Below are 25921 nucleotides of genomic sequence, written 5' to 3'. Positions count from 1 at the left end.
CGGCAGGCAGGAGACTACACAACGGCTGCTGAAAAGGCGATCACCGACGGCATTGTGATCATGCTAACTGGAATTGCCTTTTATGAGGACGTTGACAGCTTTTTAGACTTGGATTTAGATGCCCAAGTTAACGAGCCTATAGACGTTGACTGTAGCGGCAGCTCACTTTGGTGAAGACGATAGTGACAACCAAGAAGATGACCCACCTGTACCTGCATCGACAGCCCTTGCTTATTGCATAGAGCTTTCAGCATTTCTGTTTCAGTACGAGGGGACACTACAGACCAGCAGAGCATGTTGCAATATTTGACAAAGCTAGTGCGAACGCAAGTGGTGAAGCGTAGGCGACAGCGGACATTCGACAGTTACTTTCAGCAAGATGGCTACATATAGCCATTTCTCTACGTTACCAATTCTATAAATGAAAAGACATTTTTCCCGAGCTAAACGGGCGTCATTTATGGAGGTGTGACTGTAAAATTATCATTTCGAATCGATGGCTCGAGGTTTACAGCTCCGCGCAGATAGAATCACCGAATTTTATTTGATCTAGCAGAATACTGGCTAGCTGCATATTTTAATTTTTGGCTGATACCGGTTAATATAATAGCCATAAAATGGTTCACTAAAGTTTAATTGATCATAAATGTATATGGCACTACTTTGAGCTCACGATCATGAGTATCCATTTAATCGCCCACAGAATCTCAGTCCATACAAATCGCTAGTCAGCCAGAATGACACATGTTTTTTATATAGATTTTTGTATTTGACCGATGGTGGCCGTAAATTGTGACCACCGTGACAAATCTCTTTTTTTATGTAAGCCTCCCTATAAAGTGCAAAAACGCGAGCGTTAGGACATCCTTGCTATTTCAGGGCATGTTTTGCAGCTTGTAAGAAAACTGAACCGTCAAAAAATAATAATTGACTGAGTTATGGGCACTAACGAGGTGGCCGTATAATTGTGTCCAGGAGTGTATAAGGGAAGTCTGCGTACGTAAATTTGACAAAATCTATTAGATTTGGAATGTACTATTGCTATAATGGACTTCTTTTTGCTTTAGCCTTTAATTATTAGAATCAAATACGTTTTATTACCCTTTCATGGCATTAGAGCGCCTGGTAAAGTGTTGTTGTAAAAGAAGGGACCGGATCAGGTCGTCAAAGGGTGCCTGGTGCGCCCTTTCGCAAACGTTTAGCTGATTCTTCTCCATCTATAAAACATACGACAAAGTGTGCGATTCGTGACCATCCAACATACTTTAATTGAGACGTATTCCCTATCTCATGATGTATCATCACTGCATCTTCAATGATTTGTTACAAGACATGGTACCAAACAAAAACATTGATTTCGCTTAAAGATGCATCGGTCTCCCTTAGAAAAACTAATATATTATATGTATGTTATACTTTTGATAAGTGTACATGTATCACGAAAGGGTTAATACAGTTACTAGTACAAGCTTTCACCGGACAGCTCTAAAATGGGTTTATCTGGTTAAGAAGGTAATGTGATTTGTGCGAGGGTGTCAACAAGATTTAGCATCCATACATTTGACCAACAGAACCAGACAAACACGGCGAGGTGCGGAGCAGACACATTTGAAGACGGTTTCATCTCTCGCTTAGCTTGCTTTCTTTTTGGTTAGCTCGAAACGGTTTGCGTAGCTTGGACGGAGTGGATTGGGAAAATTATGTGCGGCGATGGCCCATTTTTTTTCGCAGAGTGGCGTGAGAAGTACGGCTGAGAGGCCTACGCGCTGAAGCGGTTCATGGCATTTATTTAGCAGAGTGTGCGGTATGATGGCCGGGGTATACACAATAGGATTGTATGTAACGTGTTGCACTCGCACCTTGGCTTGATCGTGTATGTGACTTCTAGAGATGCCTCGTCATTTAGTTCAATCAGAATATATGTATAGAAATATGCAGGTCAAGCGGTTAAATAGGAAGCGGGCGGAGTACTGCGCAGCTATTTGCGCCACTATCCAGACACACCTATTGTGGAGCCACCCGTGCTGAATGTGATACTGCAGTCTGGGCATGGTATTTTTAAATTGATTTTATTTAACGTAATTTATGCTGCTAATATTTACGCTGTCATGAATGTACTTTGTGCAGTAATACTGGGATAAACGGCTAAACTCTGGTAGACAGCGAGCAAGACTCTCGTTTGCACAGTGACGATCCAGACATTCCTGTGGAAGATGAAGAGAGAGCCGTAGGTACGGCATCAACAAGCCAGTCAAATTCGACTAAGCGATACAAGACAACGGCTGATAGTTTCGAGTCTTGTATGCAGTCGAGGGCGATAACGGAGGCCACGTCTCCGGCTCTTGCTGTCTCTACGTCCGGTATTGATGTGGTCGGTCTAATTAGCCAACGCTTTAACGCCATGATGGAGCGCAAAGAAGCGCAGCTAATGCAGATGCAAATGCAAACGCAGCTCCTTACTCAGCTCATTGAAATGCTACAACACAGCAAAAGTGATTAATAATTTGGATACTACGGTATGTACCTCGTCGAACGAGCTTGGTGTTATTAACAATTGTTAGACTCTAAACAACGCAGCAATGTCATTACGATTTTGCTTGCCAATTTATTTCTGTTGTCGAGACCCAAACTGAACTAACTCCAATGCATTTGATACTGGCTCCGTCTCTTCAGCAAATGTGACGTCTAAAGATGTCTCATCATTTAGTGCAATCAGACTATCGTGCAGTACGATACATGCCACGATTACGCTGACAGATGACTTTGGAGTATGTCCTGTCATGGTTTTCTTCAAAATTCTTAAACGCTCTTCAAGAAGGCCGAAGGCTCCTTCAATTATCATGCGTGTGAACGAATGAGAGTAGCTGTATGACTTCTGGAGCCGCGATAGGCCTCCTCTCTCTTCCTTCTCCGAAAAAGGGGTCATGAGAGTCGGAAGATGCCGTGACCTGAGTCGCCTATCCTCGCGGTAACATAAGGTCAATTTTACGACCTAACTTTGAATGCATGAAAATCTTGTTGTCGCTCCACGATCCCGACCGAATGTCGAACGACATAATTGTATATTGAAAGAAGAAGAATCTATATATATTAGAGTTAATGTCATCTGTAATATAAACAAAAAAGACGTCATCATTTAACTTTTCATCCTTCAAACCCTTCTGGACATATAATATCAATTAAAGTTCTGCTAATTACTCCTCCACAGAACGGAAACCCACGCTTCTTGTAAACGCCTTCTGCGATAGAATCCCACTCGGACAGCGTCATTGACAGCCGAACAAAACCAGTGTTTACTAGGTTTAATAGGCTATCCAGAGCATTAGGCTGTACAATACACCAAGCCTTTGATACCCCCATTGCCTGAGCACGCTCGCTATAGCCACCACTAGAGCCCAAATGAAATAACATGCAAGTCACTCCTCTCTCAAACTATAGGTTTTGTAAGTCGTAACAGGGAAATGAGTGCGTACCGTATCACAAACAGTACGAAAACATTTTTGTGATCAGCGCAAGTGCCTACAGAACCACTCATTCTAATGAGGACCATACACCATTGTATCAAAATCATTAGATGCCTCAAGTGTAAATATATTCAGACCTACATCACGGTGCATGAGAAAACCACAGGCCAGCGCGACTGCTGTAGCACATGTCTCCACAACCAAAAGAATAGAAGCTGGAGGTGGTATTAATGACTGTGCTACCAGGTGGCTCTCAAATTCTTCGATAACACACCTAACCCCGACGTAATTGACCAATCAGCGATATTAATCAACCTGAACCCCAAATACTACTATTAATAGTACAGTAGAAAGTGTACCGTAATCTCGGTGTCCTTTGATAATTGTCACCCCACCCCATTAGCCAATTTTGTTAACTGTCGCCACTAGTAAAACCTCAGCCACACCCCAGTTCCTAACAGCCCCCCCCCCAAAAAAAAGCGGGTCTCTGTGAAGGGAAAGAGCAGAAAACCAACCAAGTACAAGAACACTGCCGAAACCTTCGAGTTTAAGGCCGCCGTCCTTACTCTCTATGACACGGGTACCATGTCGTCAGTTGTCGCGTCCTTTTGGCCAGGAATTGCGCAACGCAGTAAAGCTTACATGACCAAGAAGAGAGTGATTTTGCGGTGGAAAGCAGCACCGTTCTCGTATCGACGCTCTCGCTGCCAGCACCAAGACAGCCAAGATGAAGAGGCGCAGAGAGGTGGGGTCGGCGAAGACTCTCCCTGACGGCGCAGAGATTTGCATTTTTGAGTGGCTCGTAGCGCTGCGTCGCAATGGGATTCCAGTCTCGGCAACCATGTTGCAGCTGGAAGCTCTAGATATCGCTGCAATGTACTACATTCCGTCGACCGCGTTTGCAGCATCTTCAACGTGGATGGCATCTTACCTATCACGTTACAGCCTGTCACTCCGAACAAGAACCCGTCAAGGACAGGCCTCTCCAGCCGACTCCGAAGATGTTGCACAACATTTCGCAGCTACGGTACTCCATCGAATTGTTGAGGAGTGCATCGAGACTGTTTTCGATGCAGATCAAAATGCTGTATGAGTACGTGCCTAAACACACAATTGACGAGCGCGGCGCCAAAACTGTGTGGGTCAAATGTGAAGGCAAAAGCAAAGAGCGGATGACCCTTATGCTAATAGCAAACAACACCGGTCGTAAGAATGACCCCTGGATTGTACTAAAAATGCCGCACCTCTCCATGGAAGAGGTCTGCAATATGGTGGAGGAGCGCTGCACTGACTTCAAGATTGAGCGTGTAAGCGTTGCAGATGCATTCATTTATGGCAAGATGGCTCCAAGTGGTGTTGGAGAATCAGCACTTTCGTTGGACCCAGTTAACCTCGATGAGGTGGGCCAAAGTGGCAATCGGAGCGAGTGGGAGAATGCGATGGATCAAGAAATTCGAAGTCTCGTCGAAAATGGCACGTTTGTGGAAGTCCCACTGTCTCCAGGACGCAAAGCCATCAGGTCAAAATGGGTCTTCAAGAGGAAGACAAATGCTGACGGTTCTTTGGATAAGTACAAGGCTCGTGTAGTAGCAAAGGGCTACAGCCAGCGCTATGGGGAGGACTATACCGAGACATTTAGTCCGGTGGTGCGTCACAGCACGCTGCGAATTGTGCTCGTGATTGTGATATCAAAGCGCATGAAGTGCCTGCAATTGGACGTCAAGACAGCGTTCTTAAATTCGGGACTAGACGAGAAGATTTACCTCGCGCCTGCGGAAGGATACGAGGGACCTAATGGCTACGTCTGGCGCCTTCTCCGAGCTTTATATGGGCTAAAATAGGCGTCTCGCGCCTGGTACGAAACCTATCTTCGTTTCTGTTAAGTTCGGGTTTCGTCAAGACAAGGCTGACCCCTACCTTTTTGTCAAGGGCTCCGATGCTGATTTGATGATTGTTGTTGTGTATGTGGACGACATACTGGCTTTCGCCATGAGAGACGAAAGTTTGGAGCAATTTCAGTCTGCCATGGAGAACGAGTACGAGGTGAGCAGCTTTGACGCCATCAACTACTTTCTAGGGCTCGAATTGCAGTGGTCGTCTGCTGGAGATGAAGTTTGCATTAGTCAACACAAGTACATCTCAGCAATTCTCGAGCGTTTTGGCATGAACAAAGCAAAGGCGGCGCCGACACCCATGGAGGAGCGCTACAGGGATCTGCTACTCCAGAGCCTAGAAGAGTGCTCATTTCATTTCGGCCACGACCTGCCATTGGAGCTCTGCTTTATTTGCTGTCATTAGCAGACCGGATGTGACTACGGCTGTACGTCTACTTGCTCAAGCAGCTGATCGTCCGTCAATTGCAGTTAAGAAGGACGTCGACCGTGTCTTCCGTTATCTGAACGGAACTCGTGATTTTGGCTTGATGTTTCAGAGTCAGGGCGATCAAGGTCTCGTTGTGTACTGTGATGCAGCGTTTTCCACGGAAAGAGAGTCACGCTCATCGACCGGATACGCTATCTTCTACAACGGAAATCTGGTTGAGTGGGGATCCAAGAAATAGTACATGGTAACGCTTTCGTCGACTGAATCAGAATACATTGCTATGAGCAGCGGTGTGCAGGAGTGTATTGGGCTCAACTCGGTGCTAGACGACTTGGGATTTGCTGCGGAAGCGATTCTGGTCATGGAGGATAACCAGGGTGCGCAACACCTCGCTGAGAGCAAGTCAGTCACTCAGCGATTCCGTCACATCAGCACGAAGTACCATTGGGTACGCGAGAAGGTCTCAAGCAACGAAGTTCGTGTGCAATACTGCCCCACTAACGAGATGGTGACAGATCACTTCACCAAACCGTTAGGCAGAGTCAAGTTCGAGTATTTCCGTGATTGTCTCGGTGTTCATCGAGTGGGAGTGTTGGACATTCAGCAAGCCGATGGTGACGACGAACACGCGACTATCGGAATGCGTGTGGCCTAGGAGAGACGCACGTTGAAGTTTGTGGTGAGCGAGCATGAAGCTGGAGACTACGGTACATGTGTACCCAAGTTACGTGGGCGAGCTGCAGCCAAGAACTGCGTCATCACTGTAGAAGCAGTACAGTGTAGCCAATTGCAATCACGAGAACAAGGTGGGGTGCCATGGAGGCGAGCGGGAGCACGCCATGGCCTACATGTGTAAAAGCAGCCAGTAGTTTGATTTTTTCGTAAGTCCCATCGTTAATCACTTTCGTATTTTCTTCCTGACCACCAAGTCAAGCCTCGACACCCTTTCCTTCGCGTCTACTTCGCTGTCACTCCCTTTGCTGGGCATCACCCAATAATGCGATGATTGTCATGCTCGTTGTCATCTGCTGGCAGCAGCAGCAGCATACTGCTGCTAATGCTCAGTTCAGTATGGTGGTGAGCCAGAGCGAAATGACACTGCTTGGAATTTGAAAAGCAAGTAAAGTGTATGAGCTTCAAAAGTATGTAACGTTATCTGAAATAAACCCTTAAAGGATTTTGAGAGGAGATTGGCTGCTAGTTTTGAGGCGTCCATGCGCCAGGCCAACAGCGTGCGTGGAGGACAAGATGCGAGCGCCAGACCGCTGTCAAGTCGTCGCGTGGGTACGTTCGGCTTGGGACCGCCTCAGCAAAGCGACAATTAAAAGCAGGTTAAAAAAGGTCGGCCTCCTTTTCAACGAACGGGTCAAGGAACCACTCAAAAGCAGTGATTTAAACGTAGACAATGAATTGGCGGACACCCTCGAAGCGTTGGCGTGCACTGACTCAGAGGTAGGCGAGGTGAGCTGGGATGGCGATGTTGTAAGCCGTTACCTTTAACGTAATGTTCGAACAGCACTAAAAATATCATAGCTCACAGTTTTTTTGTCAATAGGGTTTGGCTACACGAGGTGGTATAAAAAGGCTTCTCATCGGTATCACCACAAAGAGGATTGAATGAGCAGTACTGTACCGGTTTTTGCTGGGACAGCTAGCTAAATATGTGGTGCACACCAACGCGGCAGACACCAAAGGAACGAGCAAAAGCATGAGCAGATCCGTGTCCAGACACTTCGTGACTGAGAAGGTCAGGGCTCTGTGCGTGGTGAGTGACGTCCTCTATGCATCCGAGACGCTACAAGAAGAGTATGAGGTACTGCCTTTGGTAGCGACAGGTGGCTGGGACAACGAGGTGAGTCGTAGTTGCCCGCAACAAATCGGGCATTACTAGACATCTATGTTAACATTGTTTACTCCTTCAATTTCTTCGTCTTGGTATACTACAGACCAATCACGTATCGCTGCATCTTCCTGTGCGCCCAACACGCGATGAACATGAGCTGCGCAAGGAGTTTGGGTGCGTCAGTAGCTAGAAAAGTGACGTTCAAAGAGGAGGCAACTGACTGATCGGAATTATCTCGCTCTTGCTAGACGTGGAGAGGATGATGTGCGCCCTTGCGAGCTGAACACGCTGGCTGAAGAGGAGCACGCAGGAGACGCGAACGCGTTACAGTTCGTAGCGACTAGGGGCGAGAACCTGCTGATCAGTGCGTCCTCGGCGGGCGGCGTCTTCGCCTTCCGTGTGTCTTCCAGCGCTGGAGATGATGAAGCAGCCATGACTGATGGAGACTCAGCGAAGCCTCTGACTGCATTCACCGTGCAACAATGGGAGCAAGTGTTTGCTGGTACTGCAGCAACATGCCTTGAGGTCAGCGAGAACCGGACGAGTATCGTGACTGCCAGCGCCGGTGGAGCTCTTGCGTGGCTCAAGCTCGACGACACTGTGAGCGTCGAAAAGATTGGTAGGAATGATGTTGGAGGATAGACTTCGCAGATACTTACACGTGAGGCTGTTTGCGGATGTTGAACCTGTGCAGAGATCAAGGATACGAGCAGACTGCCAATTAACGCAGTAAAGTTTATGGGCCGTGACACTGTCGTTGCCACTGTCGGGTATGTTTGAGCTTTTGTGTATGAAGGAGCATCCGTGTCAGCTAATGTGTCTATTGTGGTGATAGCTCGCTGCCTGGAAGCCAGCTTCGCGTCTGGGATCTCGCGGCAAACAACAAATTTCCTATCGCGACTTGCGTCGAGTACGTTCGATCACTGGTTTTGAAAAGTGCTCTTTTGCGTCTTACTTAAGTATACACTAACTGCTATTTATACTCGAAATGGTCATCACAGCACCGTCTCAAAAAGCATTTTAACTACATTAGAGACGCATCCAACCCGACCTGAAATGCTGATCACCGGTGGAGATGACGGTAGCGTCCGCTTCTGGGATCGTCGTAAGCTTGATGCGCCCTTCCGCACTGAGGGGTACCATCATCGTGCCGTTCGAGCATTGAAGCTTCACTCTGCATCTCCTCGCAATCTTTTCACGGGTGGCGATGATGCTGTCGTCAATTGCTGGGACTTTCACCACGGTCGTAGCCCTCGCGACCCTGTCGAGTATGACCATTGCAGTGAATCCACAGGTAACCAGAACTCTACCCCGTTTGGCTCTGTAAGCCCTTCTTCTTCCAGCGGCTTCTCTATTGGGCAGGGCGGCCTTCAGGTACAGCCTATCGTCTCGGGATCCCAGCCGTGGAACGCCCTGGCGATTCATGCAGAGTCCGACACACTCGTCGCTGGCTCCGATGCACAATCAGTGGTGATCATTCAGCACGTGTCGAAATAGACGCAGTAAGATCTATTACTGACAAAAATACAAAAGCTTCGAAGAAAAAAAACTGTCCTGTAACGAGTGGTGCAGATTACCATTGATATACTTAAATCGAACAGGCATGTACATTGACGTTAGTTGAGGAGTTGGAGTATCTTGACCATCCAAGCGTGGAGGTTAAATATCGTTTAATGCAGTATAAAACGATGAGCTTCGACGTACTAGTACATGGACGTCTGAGTGCACGTACTCTCGAGCAATGTAAGCTTAATCAACTACACAAGTAGTACCGCAAGATCCACACCAACACAGTAAAAGAACTCGAGAGCTTTCAGGTCTATAATATCCTCTGTTCTTGTGCGTTAAAATGCTGCGACAGAGTCACATGAAGTAGCTTTCTCGAGCCGTTTCTGCAGTCTGCAAAGGCACACCACAAGTGGATCAAGCTCCCCCCCCAAATCTGAATATCGCTGTCTGTTTCTTCGTCTCAGAAACCGCATCTTCAAACACCACACAGCAAGATATCCTTGTCCTAGCGTTCAAACTCGTGCTGATTATACAAACGACGAGCTAGTAGCGCTCAAACTCGTGCAACTGACGGGCTAGTGGGGTACCGCTTTGGATCTCACGCTCTTAGTGCTATATGATTGCCCTGTGCGGTATTTTTATACTCCAAATAAATTATAACAGATCAGACTACATATATTTGTGGTTTTCATCCATTTTGGCATCCGAGATCCACTATATCGGATCCGGTTTGCTGGACGCCTCCGAAATAGAAAGTAAGGGTAAGTTAAGATTTTATCTCGGGCCGGATATGTCGATGGGCACTTCGAATTAAAGAGGAAGTGTCAGAATTGCCGTCTTTGGACGGCATAAGTGATCTGCACAAAATCATTTGCTAGGACACTTCCAATCAATAATTAAGCGTGTTATAGGTGATCATAGCACCATTTTACTCGGCAATCGCGCTACAGTATGCATACGTTTAGTGTTTATCTCATCATTACGACCTTAAGTCGGGTCACATACAGCTAGTTCGAGCCTAATTACATGTACCCTACACCCTGCCCGAACTTAAACCGGTCCACACAGCAAATCGGGCGGCCAAATTGATGAAAACCACAATAACAGATACGCACCGAGATCGCGAGTTCTTGGCTCCGCCCAGTGTGACACGCAGACGATTTCGAGACTATACATGTACTGTAATAGAGGGACAGTTCATTTTTTGTGTTCGTTTTAAAAATAAAAGTGAAATATCACTAACTTTGTAGTACTAATGTTTATGAATTTTAGAAAATAGTCATATTTACCATTACAGCAAAAGATGGAGACGGCGAATCGAGAAAAGAAAAGCCATGAGCTGTTGCAGCGTGTTCAGCCAAGACACGTGGGTCCAGCTTGTTGACCACTAGTCGAATGTCGCACGAACTGGGGACACATTGGAGCGACATTGTTTAAGCAAGTCATGGTCGTTGAAGATGTGACGCGTGACGTTTGGCCCGAGTGACTGAACCCCACTCACCAAAGCGCTCTGACGATGTGGTGAGCGAAGGTACCGGCGCCGTCGGAGCTGCGGCGCACGGGTGTACGATAGCGGCATGAGCGCACATGCAATGCACTTTAAAAACGCGAATTCAAATTCGATGTTCTAAAAGCACCTCCAAACAACCTCTCGAAATCAAATACCACAAGCTTCACGTATCAGCTGGCGAAGACTCGCCCAGCTTACTGTCATTGCACATTTCCCCCCTTTTCCGATCGGTGCGCTGACGCTCAGCGACTTTTCGCTGCCACAACCGCAAGAACTTTGGTACACAGGCGTCATTCTCAATTTGACCCTGTGGTCACCACAGTGGTGAAAGGCACGACCACAGGCAAACTACGGTACTCAATTTAACAACGATGACGAGGCGTTGCGCGCGCAAGGGCAATAACCTCAGAGCAGCGAAGATCTGGCTCCTGGACGAAGCTGAAATTATGGAGGCGCTGACAGGGACGCGCCAGGTGAGCGCCATCGACACTGTGGCCAACAAGCAGAAGCTGCGCGTATTGGGCGAGTTCTTTCCTTCTGTAGCGATAGACTTGCGGCGCGACGTGCTGGTAGCTGCCAACTACCGCGAGGATGTAGCGGCTGCCATGCTAGGAGACCTCACCCGCGAGACGGTGGCTGCCACCGCCTCCTCGCGTAATCAGGAGCCGACAGAGCTGCTGTTTGTAGACCTCCACTCGGACGACGACGTTATGTCGGAGCTTGAGGATGAAGAGGACTGGAGCGAGGTCTCTGCGGCCAGCAGCGGCACGGATGCGTGGGTTGTGATCCAGGACGACTGGGAAGTTGTGGACAAGAGCGGTGATAAGGTTCGCACTTTCGCCAACGCGCTACAGACAATGCCTATGGTGCCAACGGCAACTTCGATGACGTATTCGAAGCCGCGACCGGCAATGCCGCATTCACCTGAACCCAACAGCACGTTGAAGAAGAGGGATAGCGACCTTGCGCTGCCGACTTGCGAGCTGAAACGGGATGCCAAGTCGTTCGGTGCACGGAAGCGCCACCTGCTGAAGAATCATCGGTAAACCACCGTGCCGATGGGTTGGATCGCTGGGGCGACAACGGCAAATGACCCAGATAGTTTTTTTTTGCAGCATCAGCTTTCCACTGCCAAAGCCGATGGACTTGATGAATCAACCGCATTTTAATAACACGGCGGTGCAGGAGGGCTCGATCCATCGAGTACTTCGTCGCACTCGGTACCATAAACTATAAAGATAATTACTATTGGAAGGAAAAAAATAGCGGAAGTGGCCCCAACACAAAATCATAAGTTGCACATACCGGTAGGTTATGCAGCGCATCATCGAATGGGCGGAGTCGCTACCGCAGCCGCGCTGTATGGTCGCATTAGGAAATGTTACTGCGTTAATCTTGCTCCGATCTCCCGATGGTGTAAGCGAGAGCGACTATTTTGCCAGATGGACAGAACATGCCAAACACATGTCTTTACTGTTTCAGCACACAGCAAATCATTTGACTTGACTTCTGTATACTTTTGACCTTCTGAGTGTCGCAATAAGACATAATCGACGATTAGAGGTCACAGCAGAAAAGGGACCAGCCGCGCTTCGCTTCCCCTTCGGCGCCCCGCGCTCGCAATATGGAGATAGAATGTTCTGGAAAGTGTAGTGCTCGGCTCGCTGCGCTGGGCCCGCCTCCGCAAATACCGCGCGGCCCTGCTTCGCGGGCTCTCCGCGCGGGTTTGCTGCGGCTACGCGCCACGCACCCGCTCAACTTAGTTGGCGCCGCGGCTATGGCACCCACGTCGCCCAGCCCCGTGTGTGTTATCCCAGCGATGGACGTGTGTTTCTCCTACTTCCTCGGAACACTCTACACAGCAAATCGCTCTCTATCTTCCGATTCTCTGTCATCCGTACTAGTTATATTATATACGTGCCGTATACCAGTTGCCACCGTTTCCTGAATCACAAAAAAATCTCCGCCTCCAGCAAACGTGTGGCTCCAAAGGCACAAAAATGACATCACGGCCACGCAGCGCACAAAAGCCCCCCTGGCACTGGAGGACATCGAAAGCAACAGCGACGGCAACGACTCCGGCAGCTCCGTGAGTGACTGGCAGCCACTGCCAAGACCGACTCCTGCTGAAGCGGAGACGGTCACAAGAAGCGCAAGTGAAGAAACACGTCAGATATATGTCCTCGCTTTGCCACCACAAAAGACAAAATTTCATTCGTGGCAGGACTTCGAGGCCTACCTAGCGCTTTACCAAGCGCAGTCAGTACAGGTAAACTATCAAGTTATCTGTTGTGTTTTTCGATTTCTTCTCATCACGTTTTGTTTGTTTTGCTAGATATTTCAAGTGAGAACAAACACTTCAGTGACTGTACGGAATGCTAGGATAGATGCCCAGGGCTCCGCGGCGACTAAAATTTTGGCCAAGTGGGATCAGTATGCGAAGACGTACGTGTGTACACACCATGGCAAATACCGATCGCAAGCCACAAGCAAGCGGTCGCGTCAGAAGACTCGGTTTCAAGGGTGCCCAGCACAGTTACGCGGTTACTTCAGTGACAGCTTGAATCGTTTTGCAGTGACACAAACTCACTCTGGCTTAGTCGGGCTCAAGTGGGATGATTCGGGCATCACAGGTGTTAACTCAGCCACTAACCGTGTATGTTTACTAACCGTGTTTGTTTGCATTAAGGGTTAACTATTAGTTCAGCTGAATATATGCGTTCAAGAGATTAACAAAGCTGAACACAGGTTTGCGCTCAAAGTGACGAAGTACCGGCTCGAGCACAATCACTCACTTAACGAGTTTGCATTCAAGAGTCATTTTTTTTCAGCCATATTACTTTCGATGACAGTGCCTTACGGACGGTGAATGAGCTTCGAAAGGCTGGAGCAAAGAAGACCAGCATTCTCAAGTTTTTCAGGGACAATTTAGATAGTAATCCAAAGCCACAAGATGTTCGTAACCTCGTGAGCAAGTAGAAAGCTCGTGAAAACAGAAACGGCCCAAGTTCGAGCGCAAAACGATTCCAAAAGTGGATGACCGAGTTTGGAAATATTGTCGGGACCGTGGGTCGTATATTTGTAGACGATGTCGGAGAAAAGGTATGTGTATTTAGTGCTTCAAACATATTATCTTCATAACATCTAACATGCTCTTTGTCTTAGAAAATTGCAACATGCATATCTCTACAGACTAAACACATGCAATCGGTCTACAAACATTTTTGGGGAGTTCTTCTCATCGTCGCGACGCACGGAACAAACCATTCAAAATACAAAGTTTTCTCTTTTATGGCACACGATACGGGTATAAAAGACCAATTTGTGCAGCACGCGTTACAGCAGAACGAACGATGGCCGACATTATTGACGGCACTCGAAGAATTTAAGAGCAACACTCCGGCTAGAACAAAGCTACGCTGCGTGTTGATCGACAAGGACCTCACGGAACTATCGGTACTTAAGACTGCTTTCCCTGACGTCACTAGCTTGCTCTACAAATTTCACGCCTTAACGTATTTGAGGGAGGAAATCACGTCAGCAGACTACGGTTTTAACACGTGGAAAAATGACCAGCTACGAGGTCTGATGAACCTGCTTGTATATGCGAAGACCGAGAAAGCGTATACGAAGCATTTTCGGTACATGTTGCACGTGTGCGGAATGGTGCGCCCCCAATTAACTTCCGAACGAGTTGGGCAAAATCTGGCACCAGTCGGTCAGAATGTGTGCCAGTCTGGCAGAATATTGTAGCAGTCGGGCAAAATATTGTGGCGGTCGGGCAGAATGTGGCGACAGAAGGGCACCTTCATGCCACAACCGAGCCTGGACGCTGTGAAACGACGAACACATTAGTGGAACCGTGTAGTCCCGTCAGTCACCTGTTCGTTGCCTATTTCATTAAGAATTGGGACAAATGACGCGTGTTGTGGTGTGCACTCAAGCGCCAAAACACTATGACGCTTGAAAATAACACCAACAACAGGTTGGAGGCCTCGTGGAAGCAGTTGAAGGAGTGGGTAAGCTCTACTATGAAAGTGGACGAACGCATCGCGCCGATTATGTACTACCAGAGTCTTCATGAGTGAATCTTTATGGAGGAGGTGTACAAGAAGGTTAGTGCTCAACATGTTGGTTACGATCCACGTTGGTTGCAAACGTCGTCAGTGAACCTTCATACAAGATGATACATTATCAGTATTACTACGCGCTTGAACGTGCATCCTACGTTTTTGGTTTTCAAGAGAGCGCCAGGTGTGTACTTTGTGAAACGTACATCCCCCGATGAAGACGCTCTCGATGAGGTAGACGCAGAGTACACAGTTACGACACGCAACTGGACTTGCTTGTGTCTCTTTATGAGTACACGTTTACTGCCGTGTCGACAAGTCTTGATTCTTAGAAGGGCTCTGAAGAAGGAGACTATTATCCCGACTCAACCGCTGCATCAGCGATGGGCTCTGGCGCCAGCTCGGTTGTCGATAGAGCTCGAAAACGCTAGTGATACTTCTACTTCTGTGAAAATTGGCTGCTATTCGTAGGGTATTGGTGACCGATGATCGGCCATGGGATTCGAACCGGAAGTACCGAGAGGCCTTGCCTTTTGCTAGTGAAATTTGCGATTCGATGGCTGGTTTAGGCACGATACAAAATCGTGAAGCAAATGCCTATTTAAAGGCCATCGCTCACCGTTTCAAGGCTGGCGGTTTTTTTATCGATTGAAATGCCGATAATCAATGAAGGTAGACGTGACGATGTCTCTCGCTCAGATACCGTGGGCGAGGTAGCAGTAGAAGCCCCTGAACCATTACAGCCTTCTACACATATTACACTCCAGTATGGTGAGTCTGGCATCGAGTCTGGTGAGTCAGGAGTCCAGTCTGGTGAGTCTGGCTCGGTGCGGCCGAGCCTGTTTATCAGACTGGTGCTCAGCCTCCAGCTTCTCATGCGACTCTGCAACGGGACGAAAATGATACATTTGATGTGGCGAGCCCTCCAAGGTCCTGAGGTCGCCCAAGCAAAGTTCAAAATCCAAGAAAGCAGCTCGATGCAAAATGTTTTGAGGTGCAAGATGATTCAAATTTGTACTCGGATAATCTGAGTTTAGCAACCATTCAAGATACCGTATGCAGTGAGTCACCATACGAGACATCCGCCGCAATTGTGTCCAAATTTAAGCTGTTCGACTTCACAAAAAATCCCCGAGCTCCTGTTGCCCACAAGGTAGCAAGACGTTCCGCTAAAACAACGATCATCTCTGCTGAGTCCGTCTCCCGTATTTTCTGAAAGGATGTCCTTGATAGATGCAGTGCCCAAGTGCTAGCTCTTCAGAAGAGACACAAGGAATCAAGTGATCAAAATCTAGGTGAGAACAACATTGCCGTGGAAATTATTGGAGTAGGTACCTACTCTACCGAGACGCTGGGTATCATGAAGAAGTTGCACAAAGGGATGAAAAGCATCCAATATGTGAAAAAAACTATCATTTGGATTGATACCATCAATTTCGAGCTCCAAATGCCCCAATGGTTTTGTGTTGATCTCGATCGTAATATACAATCCAAGATCAAATCAATTCCTCTACTATCGGTGCAGGGACGCAGCTGCATACAGTCAGGTCCCGCAATGGAAATATTAATATCTACTGCTGTGTAATTGCACATAGACTGAAGCACTCAAATTCGTCGGTAAGTCTGCGTTAGGCGACAGCACGGTCAACAAGCTGATGTTGAAGTTGCTCGCAGCGAGAGAAGACATAATTGGCGTAGGTACGTCAATCGCGGGTAACGTCATGTTTTTTGTTTTGGCAAAGGAGTGTGTTTGTTGCTATGACAATTCAAAAGATTATGATTCTGGCATCTGCAGCAAGAATCACAGGTGTGCGGTTATGAAGGATTTGTCGCTTAAAGAAGTTTTCATCTACGATCCAATGAGCTCAAGCTATGGAGTAAAAGTTCAACCTCTCCCTGAGAAGATCGTAGCATTGCTGCCAGATTTCGCTACAGGAAAATATAGAATTCGACTATACACGAGTGAGCTTGGAGTACATGTTGATAGCTGCAATTGTGGCATGTATATGCTGTTAGCATTTAAGATATTTGCCGGTGCTGAAAACCTGGATCTGCTAAGTAGGAAGGAGCTACAGTATTTGTGCTATCGGTGCCTTTGCATGCGCATTTAATAGAACAGGCTGTCAATCTTTTTTTATCTTATGTGTTTGACCGCTTCTAGGTTTCTGTATCTCATCTTGCTGCTCTAGAATGCCAACCAACCTCCGGCTATACGTATAGTTTTGATGACACATCAGGAAATTTTGCCTCCGGGTATTCCGGAGACTGGCATGTTCGGGCGCCCAGTCTTTTATATTCTGGTACTATTGCCTCATCTCGTGCTACGTAGTCTGACTAAATACCGAGTGCCTTTCGCCAAAGTGGTAAGGGCAAAGAACGAATTTTACGTCTATTTATCTTGAATTCCGGTTTAATTTGGCGATGCTGGCCTATTCTCCGGATCTTCCGATACAAAAATCAAGCTAATATACGCCGGTTACGTGCACTCAACCAGTAATTTTAACCAATTAGAGATCACAATTTGGTTTTTTCTTGTCTTCTATTGGCTATATGGTTTTTTGTCGAAGCGATTTGATCTGGGTAAGGCTCAGTTGATTTGCACTCTTACACGGGAGACTGGCAACTCCGCTAAAATGAGGACACATTTGTGACCCGAAGTTTGCAGCATTTTACAGCTCTCTAAATAATAGCCCGTGAAGAGCTCATTTTATGAGTGTCTTTATCGATGAAATAAGACATATTGATAAAGGGTTATGAGTCTTTATCAATGAAATAGGACATCTTGATTAAGAGTTATGTTGACTCAAATTTAGGTCTTTTGAAAGTCCTAAATCTATCGGCTACGTCCCGTAACTAGCACAGTACCTTATTTGAAATTCGACAAAGTTTCGGATGGTTCCCTGCGAATTCATTTAAATCCAATGTCGTACTTAATGCTGAGAGGAAGTGTTTAAGCCGATTGGATCGGGTTTTGGGTCTGCATGGCTCGGCCCATTCAATCAACCCATCTTGGAACTTCGACTACATGTAGAACCCACAATTTGTGGTTATTTTATCGTCAAAGATTCCTTTTCTAAGATCAGATTGGCAGAGACTACTGACGCAAGGGGAGGAATGGGTGTCATAAGCCTGGCAATCTCGAAAAGTAGAGGGCTTGGTGTGAATTCTATCATCCTCGCTAACCCAAACCCATACCTTCTTGGGCATTAACCCTGTAAGGGCCGAGCGAGGTTTAGCCATGCTTGGTCCTGGTTTAAGTCCGTGTGGTATGGTGTTTCTCCTAAAAGATGCAGAAACACTATCAGAGGCCTTAGGCACGCCATGTTTAAGTTGCACAAGCTACGAACGCACGGTCAGGTGACAGAGGCTGACTTTGATGTGCAAGATATTCAGAGAAGTCGCTACCGATCCTTCGTTCGTGCTCCATTACGGCCACGATGTTGCTCGAGCCAGGCCATCCATATTGGCAATGATGGTACTGACCGGATTCACATTCAGTGACACTGAACCTGGCGATACATTGTACGAACGCTCGGTGGCGGTTGGAGCGACTCTTGCGAAGACTCGGCGACGGTTTGAATCCTCGTTGGCCGTCTGGGAGGATGCGGCGACGGCTCAAGCGTCGGTTGACATGCGAAGCGATCCCAAACGGAATGTAGCTCACCTGATATTAGTATACATGTTTAGGAAACTTATTAGGAATAGGCCCGAAAGGGCCACACAAATACAGAACAGAGTTTCCATTCAAGTGCACAAGCGACGCCCGGCTTCGACGTAAGCGTTTGGTCAAGCTTGGATGAGTGAGGTATGCCTGTTGCTGAACTCGAAGCTCTGTAGCGAGGGTTCATCCGGCAAGACCAAGAAACTGTGTGTATTGGCCAATTATTTTCGGGAGGTTTACGTGACGGCTTATTGTTGCCTATTTGTACCACTGGGAGCGCTTGTATTGCATTCCTTTTATTCTTCCCACCGAGCGTTGAGCACTCAGTGCCCTCGTAAAAGGCTTAACCGTGTCCTTGTGCTGTTAGGACAACGAGGATTCAAAACAACTGCGTGTTTTGCTTGTGCTAGTAGTGTGCTATCATTTTTACTGGCCGGCCTATAAACCGACTTGCAAGGTCCAATCTGTCCCGGTGCTAGGGCAGATCCTGGGACGTCAGGTCAGCCCGAACAATCATTTGCCGTTCTGGTAGACATATTGTTGTGGGAACTATTTATCTCCACTTGTAGCTAGAGTTCACGTGGTACTTCCGGCACCACACCTGGGTGCTTCGCACACGGATCTTAAACCACAGGCATGGACTCGTGTTGCCGAGCGAGTCGGCTTTCACCCCCTCCTCTCCTACTTCGTACTTTATAGGAAAAACTCGTCGGGTCACAACTCCCAAGTAACTCAAATTGTGGTAATAGTCACTCTCAGGACAGATTCATGAATCAGATTGCATTGTCAGACTGTCTTCAATGATTTGTTACAAGAGACAGTCCGTAACGAGTACAGTCATTTTGTTAAAGAGTGAAAAACGTCCTTGTAGTAGCTGATGACTTTGATTTGTACAGTATGCTTTATGAAGGAGGTGCGCTAAAATACAAGCGACTTCAGTGATTATACGAACAGCTGCTACCACAGATTTGTTTTGTAGTCTACACTAACACAGTTGTAAAATAGGACAAAATCCTTAGCTTCTAGCTTAACGCTGTTAAACCAAAGATATTTAATTGCCTACCCTATGCTGTATTTACAACGTTTGTGTATTTAGAAATTAGTATACTTGAGGGGAACTGAGTATGACGTTGCAGGGCCATGGATTGTTAGGGATGGGGATTGCAACTGCTGTATCGATGTATACATCACGCCTGAGGCCTCTCTAGCCTGTATGTATAGAGCTACACTATTAGATGCACAATTTTCCACGCAAGATGCAAAAAAGAAAAACAAAAGACAACAACCAATTTATGCACATGTAAACGGACGTGCGCGTTTCACGATTTTCAATTTGAGCCCACCTAGTGTTTCACAATTTCCAAAACCTTTCTGTTTCACAATTTTCAAAACCTTTCTGGTGCTTATCCAGCTCTTGAAATGCTTAGGTACGAAGTGCAGCCATGAAAATCTCTGCTTAAAAGTGATCGTTCTCCTTCTTTTTGACCGATCCCTCATGGGCCCTGAGCAAAATCGCCCCCGTGCAAGAAGGAATGCCGCCCTGGATGTGAGACTTTCCCCTGAGAAGGCGGCAAAGAAACAGCTCGCTCGTCTTCCCTAGCCCATCCTACAGTCCTCGAAAGGTACAAATTGAAGTTAGTTTCGCCCTGAAAGATAAACATATTACCTGCATCGATATGTTCTTTTAAGCTAGCCACAAATTCTTTGCGTTTATCCTTGTTTTTTGCAGAGTTCATCGTGGCTTTTTCGCTACCCACGCACTTGGTCGTGTAGAGCATTCCTTGCAAAGCTCTGTGAATCGACGACTTGGACAAAACAATACCCGTTTCACTGCGTAGCCTGTCGCGTAGTTGCTCTAGCGTGTAACGGCAGTCTTCCTCGATTTACTCCTCCAACTTGCACATTGTCCCCACCGTCATCTTCACATTCACTGCGCGTAAGCCACCATGCTTCTTGACTTCACCATCGGCGGTAAGTATAGCGCTCTAGAAGTGCTGCGGTGGATGGCGTTGGCTTTTGCGACGTCCTGCCAGTTTATCCCTTCCCTATAGGCTTGAATGACTGAGACTCTAGCTTGTTCTCGCTCATACCGCTTGTCCACTTTGCTGTGGCCTGGTTCGGACGGCATCTTTTGCAGAGTGACGTGCAGCGTATACGCGCTGCTTTTAATATTCGAGAAGTTTCCATCTTGATTGAACCGAGACTTGGGGTCAAAATGCACATCGCGGAACGCGTACTCAATTGGCTTGTCCCTGTCCGATCCAAAATGGGCAATTTTCTTTTTGCGTGGGAAAAAACCTTGATCGGAAAATAGTTTACATCTGATCTATGTACAATGGGACGTGTGTTTGAAACATCATGTGTAGCACAGTCACAAATTAATGTTACGTGGTTAGAGACGATGCCAAGATGATATGTAGGAAAGCCGCGGATATGTAGAAAAAAAAGCTTGAAAGCTTGGAAAAATGAGGCACAGATGGGTACACTCGCGGGCCATACTAAATTCGAGTCAGTACACAACTTTCATCTAGCAATCAATGATGACATCCAGCCCGCCTGACCAATCCTGTCTCACTATTTTACAATGGTTTACATGCTTGCTCGCATACCGACTGTCATAAACAGTATAATGCATACACTCTATGCGAGCTCAATCATTTTCATTCATCATACAATACCTCTTAAAGTTACTCCGAGTTTACAGGCGCTTGATAGGCGACTACCCCGGTGCAGCGGGGCTGTAGTAGCTTTAGCGTCAGAGGAAGACGTTCGACTCAAAGAATCACTAATACTAAGCTCCTTATCCGAAGGACACTTACCGCCCACGACTAGGGCTCAAAACCAGAAGTGTTTTGTTTACTATTATTGCACCCAAACCGCGTAGGGCTAAATGTAGCTGTTTAAGTATCTAGCGTAGCTAATGCATGATTAAGCCAACCAACTACGATTGTTACCTCTCCGACTTATGTACAGATAGCTTGATCGCTCTACGGGTACTCCGTACCTCGGTGTGTTCTATACCAGGTAGCCCCGTCCCCCCCTCTCACTAAGATGAGAACATCCATGTTCTCGAAACTTCCTAAGTGAGGCCATGCCTCTCATCAGATCGGCGGAGGTTACTACACCTCACACCAGCGTTGTAAACCTCCGCGAGCTTTTAAACGCCTACGCATCGTTGATGCGCAACTTCTCATCGTCGGCACACGGCCTTATGTGCCCAGCGCACCGCGCATCTCGTTCTCCAGCGGTCCCAGACCAACCCTCACGCCCCCTACCTGCTCCAAGAGCTTCCAACCGCTTTGATCTAGAATCTTGACTCGTCCAAGTCACGACAACGGCTCAGCAGTTAAGCACTCGGTGCACAAGCGATAGGTCGGTGGCTCGTTCTAACAGAGCGCAGCCCTCTCGTTCCATGAACTATTCTCCATGCTTGGACAGGCCTAAAGGCAACGTCCTTTTAGATTAATGGTCGGGCCTTGGATTTGAGAACCACAGGTCGGTTGCTCGAGCCCACCAGGGCACAACCCTCTCGGTTTTTCGTGAGCTATAGTCCTAGCCTGAAAAAGCTTAAAGACAACGCCCTTATAGCTTAATTGTCAACCGTTGATTTTGGAAGCCACAGGTTGGTGGTTCGATTCCACCCGGGCGTTGCCCTTTCATACCATGAGCAGTAGTCCGTACTCTGACAGAATTACAGGTATCGCACTTATAGCTCAATGGTAGAGCGCCGGCTTGGAACACCAAAGGTCAGTGGCTCGATCTCCGTCCGGGACACACTACGTTCGCTGTTAACAGCGCATCCACATTTGGGTCATGCTCATCGAGCAAGTTGTTTCAAATCAACTATGCGTCTATCGGGACGCTTGTATCTGAAGCTTGTTCAGCACAGACGAAACACCTACCTCCTGCGGGACGGCATCCCTAACACCGCGAGATCTTTCCATCTCCTGAGACCGACCGATGGTGAACGTGGACGTTCGCGTCGTGGACAAAGGCGCCATTCGGACGCAAACGCCGCTCCGGCTAGAGCTGACTCTCTCCGCAAGAGCCCAGTTGAGGCAAGGCCTCCTTCCGCTTTGCTCAGTAAGCATGTGGAGCTTTTATATCACGTGAAATGCTTGATGGAGCGGCGTAGACGGACCAGTACGTTGTGAAGTGGAGGGGTTACCTTCGCTCACAGAACCCGTGGGGGTTTGAGGTTATCCTCCGGCAAGATTGACCTGGCAATTTTTCAATTTGCATTGGGCTTCCAAGCAACTTTAAGCCCGATTGGTTTTAATGTCTAGGGTTAAGACCTTTGCCCACTTTGGTGGCACACTGACCAACATGGACTCACCATCTCCTATGGGCAACATATCGTCGTGGATGCTTAGGACTGGGAACATCATGCGCCGAGGCGCCGTCATCTGTGCGACAGCGTTTCCCCAGGAGCTGGGCGCCTTGCCCTTTCAACTACACTAGGGAGCGAGCAGGTCCATTGTTGTGATCAGGCTCTGACCAGTGGCTGCGGTTGAGCGTGTACGCTAGGCCCTACTTGACCACGACATTAAACGGTCCCACGAACCGTGGTCTCAATTTCGTTTTGAAGACGGTAGACATTGCTTGAGTTGGTAGGGTTTTCGCGTTTAATCAAGCTTGCCCCCCCCCACCCCGGCCTCAAACCACTCTACATTTATTTTGCCCTGGCATATGCATGTTCCTTCTGTGTGTATTGGCTTTCAGCCCTAGCGTCGCGCACCCGATGCATTACGCTTTGGAGAATACATTCCGTACGCGATTCACTAGTTCGGTTTGACCGTCGGTCTTCGGAAGATCCGTTGAGGATATGCCCAAACGAGCGCCGAGCGTCTGAAGATGACTGTCCAAACCTACGCGGTGAAGCGCGGGTCTCCATCCGAGACAATTGCCTCAGCCAAGCTGTAATGGCGAAATAATCGGTCAGAAAACAGCAACGCTGTACCTTCCCATTGATGGTGTCCCGCATCGCCGCTAAATGAGTCATCTTGCTTGACTGGTCTACAAAGATCACAATACCCGTGTTTGACGCCTCATATTTAGGAAGGCCAAACCCGAAGATCAGACTGATGGACTGCCAGCATCTCTTGGGAACAGACAAACTCGCCAACGGCGCTGCCGCGGACTTCGTCCGTTGACACGTCTCACACGTGCGTACATAGGTGCCAACCATTTGTACAACTTGACCTGTACATCGAGCTCAACGAGCCCAAGGTCTTCTCACGACCTAAGTGCCCGCCAACGGACGTATCGTGAACTTTATTTAGGATTCGATCCTTTAGATCCCCATCATGAGGGACGACCACACAAGAATTATCCTCAGGGTCGGTGCTGTAATACAGCCGGCCATCATCAAGAGTGTATCGATGCAGCCTCGCGCGTAAGCGCCCAGATATTTCCTTTCTAGGGTCTTTAAACGCTTCGCTCCCAAGTGCTCATAACAGCGCTGCACATATTTCGTTCTGTGCATACACGCTGCATATTAGATCAAACACTGATGACGTCACTGTCGTGGCATGAGCTAATTCGTAGTCCGGCCTGCGCGAGAGCGCATCAGCCATTACATTAAGCCGGCCAGACTTGCAATTCATCTCGAAATTGTACTCGTCAAAGAAGGAGAGACATCTTGCCATTCTCTGAGAGAGATGAGGCGACTGAGTCGCAGTGCGTAAATAACGCATGATCAGTAAAAATCACAAAAGGTTTAGAGCCTAGTCGTTGTACCCTGAGCTTGATTAGAGCATACTTCATTGGAAGTAGCTCTTTGTCATGAGCTCGATAGTTCTGCTCTGCGGCTTTGAGCTGACGAGACTCAAACACGATAACGCGCTCACGCCCTTTGGCGTCGGCTGCGAGAAAAGGACATCCGATTGCTAAATCGGAGGTGTGCCAGACGACGCTAAATAACCGATCCGGGTCCGGTAGCGCAAGGATCGAAGCCCGAAAGGAGCCTCTCCTTTACAACCCCAAATGCTACGCCGTGCTTGGCGTTCCGGCACCATTAATCATCCTTCTTAATGAGATTTGATGATTGGTCGAGTCATTTTCGCGTAATTCGCGCTGTTCTCGTGCAGGTAATTGGCTTAGCCTAGTCACTTGCGTAAGTCCTTTTGTATCTTAAAACCCAGTCCACTATGGCCTCGGATTTTGCGGGGTCTGCCCGTAAGCCGCGCTTCCCAATGTAAAGGTATATCCTAAAGACGCACCAAAGACGCACTTGGCCGATTCGGCATACAACCTGTTAGGGCGCATGCACTCGAGCACCGCTCGCAAATGGTCAATGTTGCTCTCCACATCTGAACTTCCGTGCTCAGCACGACTATGGACGAATATATCGTCAAAGTACGTATGAGGTTACGCCCGATGGGGCCTGAACAACTACGTCACAAGACCAATTAGAATTGATGATGCATTTGACAGCCCGTAGGGTATGACTTGCCACGCATAGAGCATACCGCTCAGAGTACGCCCCGCTGTTAGGGGAATATTGCTTGCTCTCATGAACAATTGGTAGTAACCATCGACCAAGGCGAGTGCGCTGTACAGCGTGTAGCCCAGCAAGTTGTTCTGCAGAACATCCTTGTGAGGAATTGCGTCTGCGCCGGAATGGTGGCCGCATTTACCTTATTGAAAGCATGATCAGTGCGCCACTTGCCTTTCGGCTTTCTGACATAGCGTGGGTGTCGAGTGCGGAGCCTTGCTCTCACGCACCATCCCTGCCTCGTTCTTCGCACAAAAGAATGCGTCATTGACGTCGCACTTCGGTATTGACAAAGGCCATTGCCTCGTCACGCAGGATTTGGCTCCGGAAATCAGGTCAATCCAGACCTATCGATGGGTCCTTCGAGACAACGTCTCCATACTCCTTCACCACAAGTTAGAATGGCAGCTGACTCCCTTCCAACGTGGAGCAAAGGGCGTAGTCGCCCAAGGATTCCGAGTTAATCAAGCCTTTTCACAGCTTCGTAAAGCCCTTCAAATTCGCTTGAACGACCAGCAAGTCCGGCTTGCACACATTCTTCTCGTAAGCGATCCTAGCTCTCGTCGGGGCTAAGCCCCGTTGCCCTCTCTAGTCCTCGAGGTACAGCAGTTCAGTTCTTCCCCAACATTCTGGCCCGTGCCTACTGGGAATTGCCGTTTTCTGGCGATGACCCGGCAGGTTGACTCACCAGAACCTCTCACTTATTGCGCAGAGGGCATAAGCCTCAAGTTCTTTTTGATCTTGCACACAAAGCATCGGTGAACGCCGGCGCGCTGTTTCGCTTCTTAATCTTCAGCATAGCTCAGATCCAGCGGCTCCAGACCGCTTGAAGAGATCGTGCTGTCAGCGCTCCAACGAGGTTGATCGGACCTGAAGTTATACTCGGCATTCAGTACAACATTCAATGCCACATTCACTGCCTCTTCGACAACGTTAGCGTGGTACATGGGGGTCCAGCAGAAGGCCTGGGAGACCGACAAGAATGTTCTCGCGGCCCAAGCGACCACTGGAGGGAGTATCATACCCCTCACCGATGATGTCGAACA

The 25921-nt window shown here is 47.9% G+C and overlaps 2 protein-coding genes and 1 pseudogene across 3 annotated transcripts; all 3 read left to right on the top strand.

The window, feature by feature from the left end:
* Positions 1-6970: 6970 nt before the first annotated feature.
* Positions 6971-9126, top strand: PITG_16121 (uncharacterized protein; the record flags this gene model as incomplete). The annotated part of the gene is made up of 8 exons (XM_002897846.1): positions 6971-7247; positions 7342-7638; positions 7733-7797; positions 7878-8248; positions 8324-8399; positions 8465-8539; positions 8646-8892; positions 8992-9126. The coding sequence occupies 7 exons, from the start codon at positions 7495-7497 to the stop codon at positions 9124-9126; spliced, it is 1113 nt and encodes a 370-aa protein (XP_002897892.1).
* A 1838-nt stretch (positions 9127-10964) lies between these two features.
* Positions 10965-11720, top strand: PITG_16120 (uncharacterized protein; the record flags this gene model as incomplete). Its single annotated transcript, XM_002897845.1, has 1 exon — positions 10965-11720. One exon carries the CDS (start codon positions 11020-11022, stop codon positions 11692-11694), a length of 675 nt encoding a protein of 224 aa, XP_002897891.1.
* Positions 11721-21955: 10235 nt separating this feature from the next.
* On the top strand, positions 21956-22029 carry PITG_28745 (annotated as a pseudogene). The gene has a single exon. The product of its transcript is annotated as a tRNA-OTHER (tRNA).
* Positions 22030-25921: the final 3892 nt, after the last annotated feature.

Source organism: Phytophthora infestans, genomic scaffold (assembly GCF_000142945.1).
Source record: "Phytophthora infestans T30-4 supercont1.41 genomic scaffold, whole genome shotgun sequence".
Classification (NCBI taxonomy): Eukaryota; Oomycota; class Peronosporomycetes; order Peronosporales; family Peronosporaceae; genus Phytophthora; species Phytophthora infestans.
Note: the sequence above shows the minus strand (reverse complement) of the source record. Positions and strands in the feature narration are given on the sequence as shown.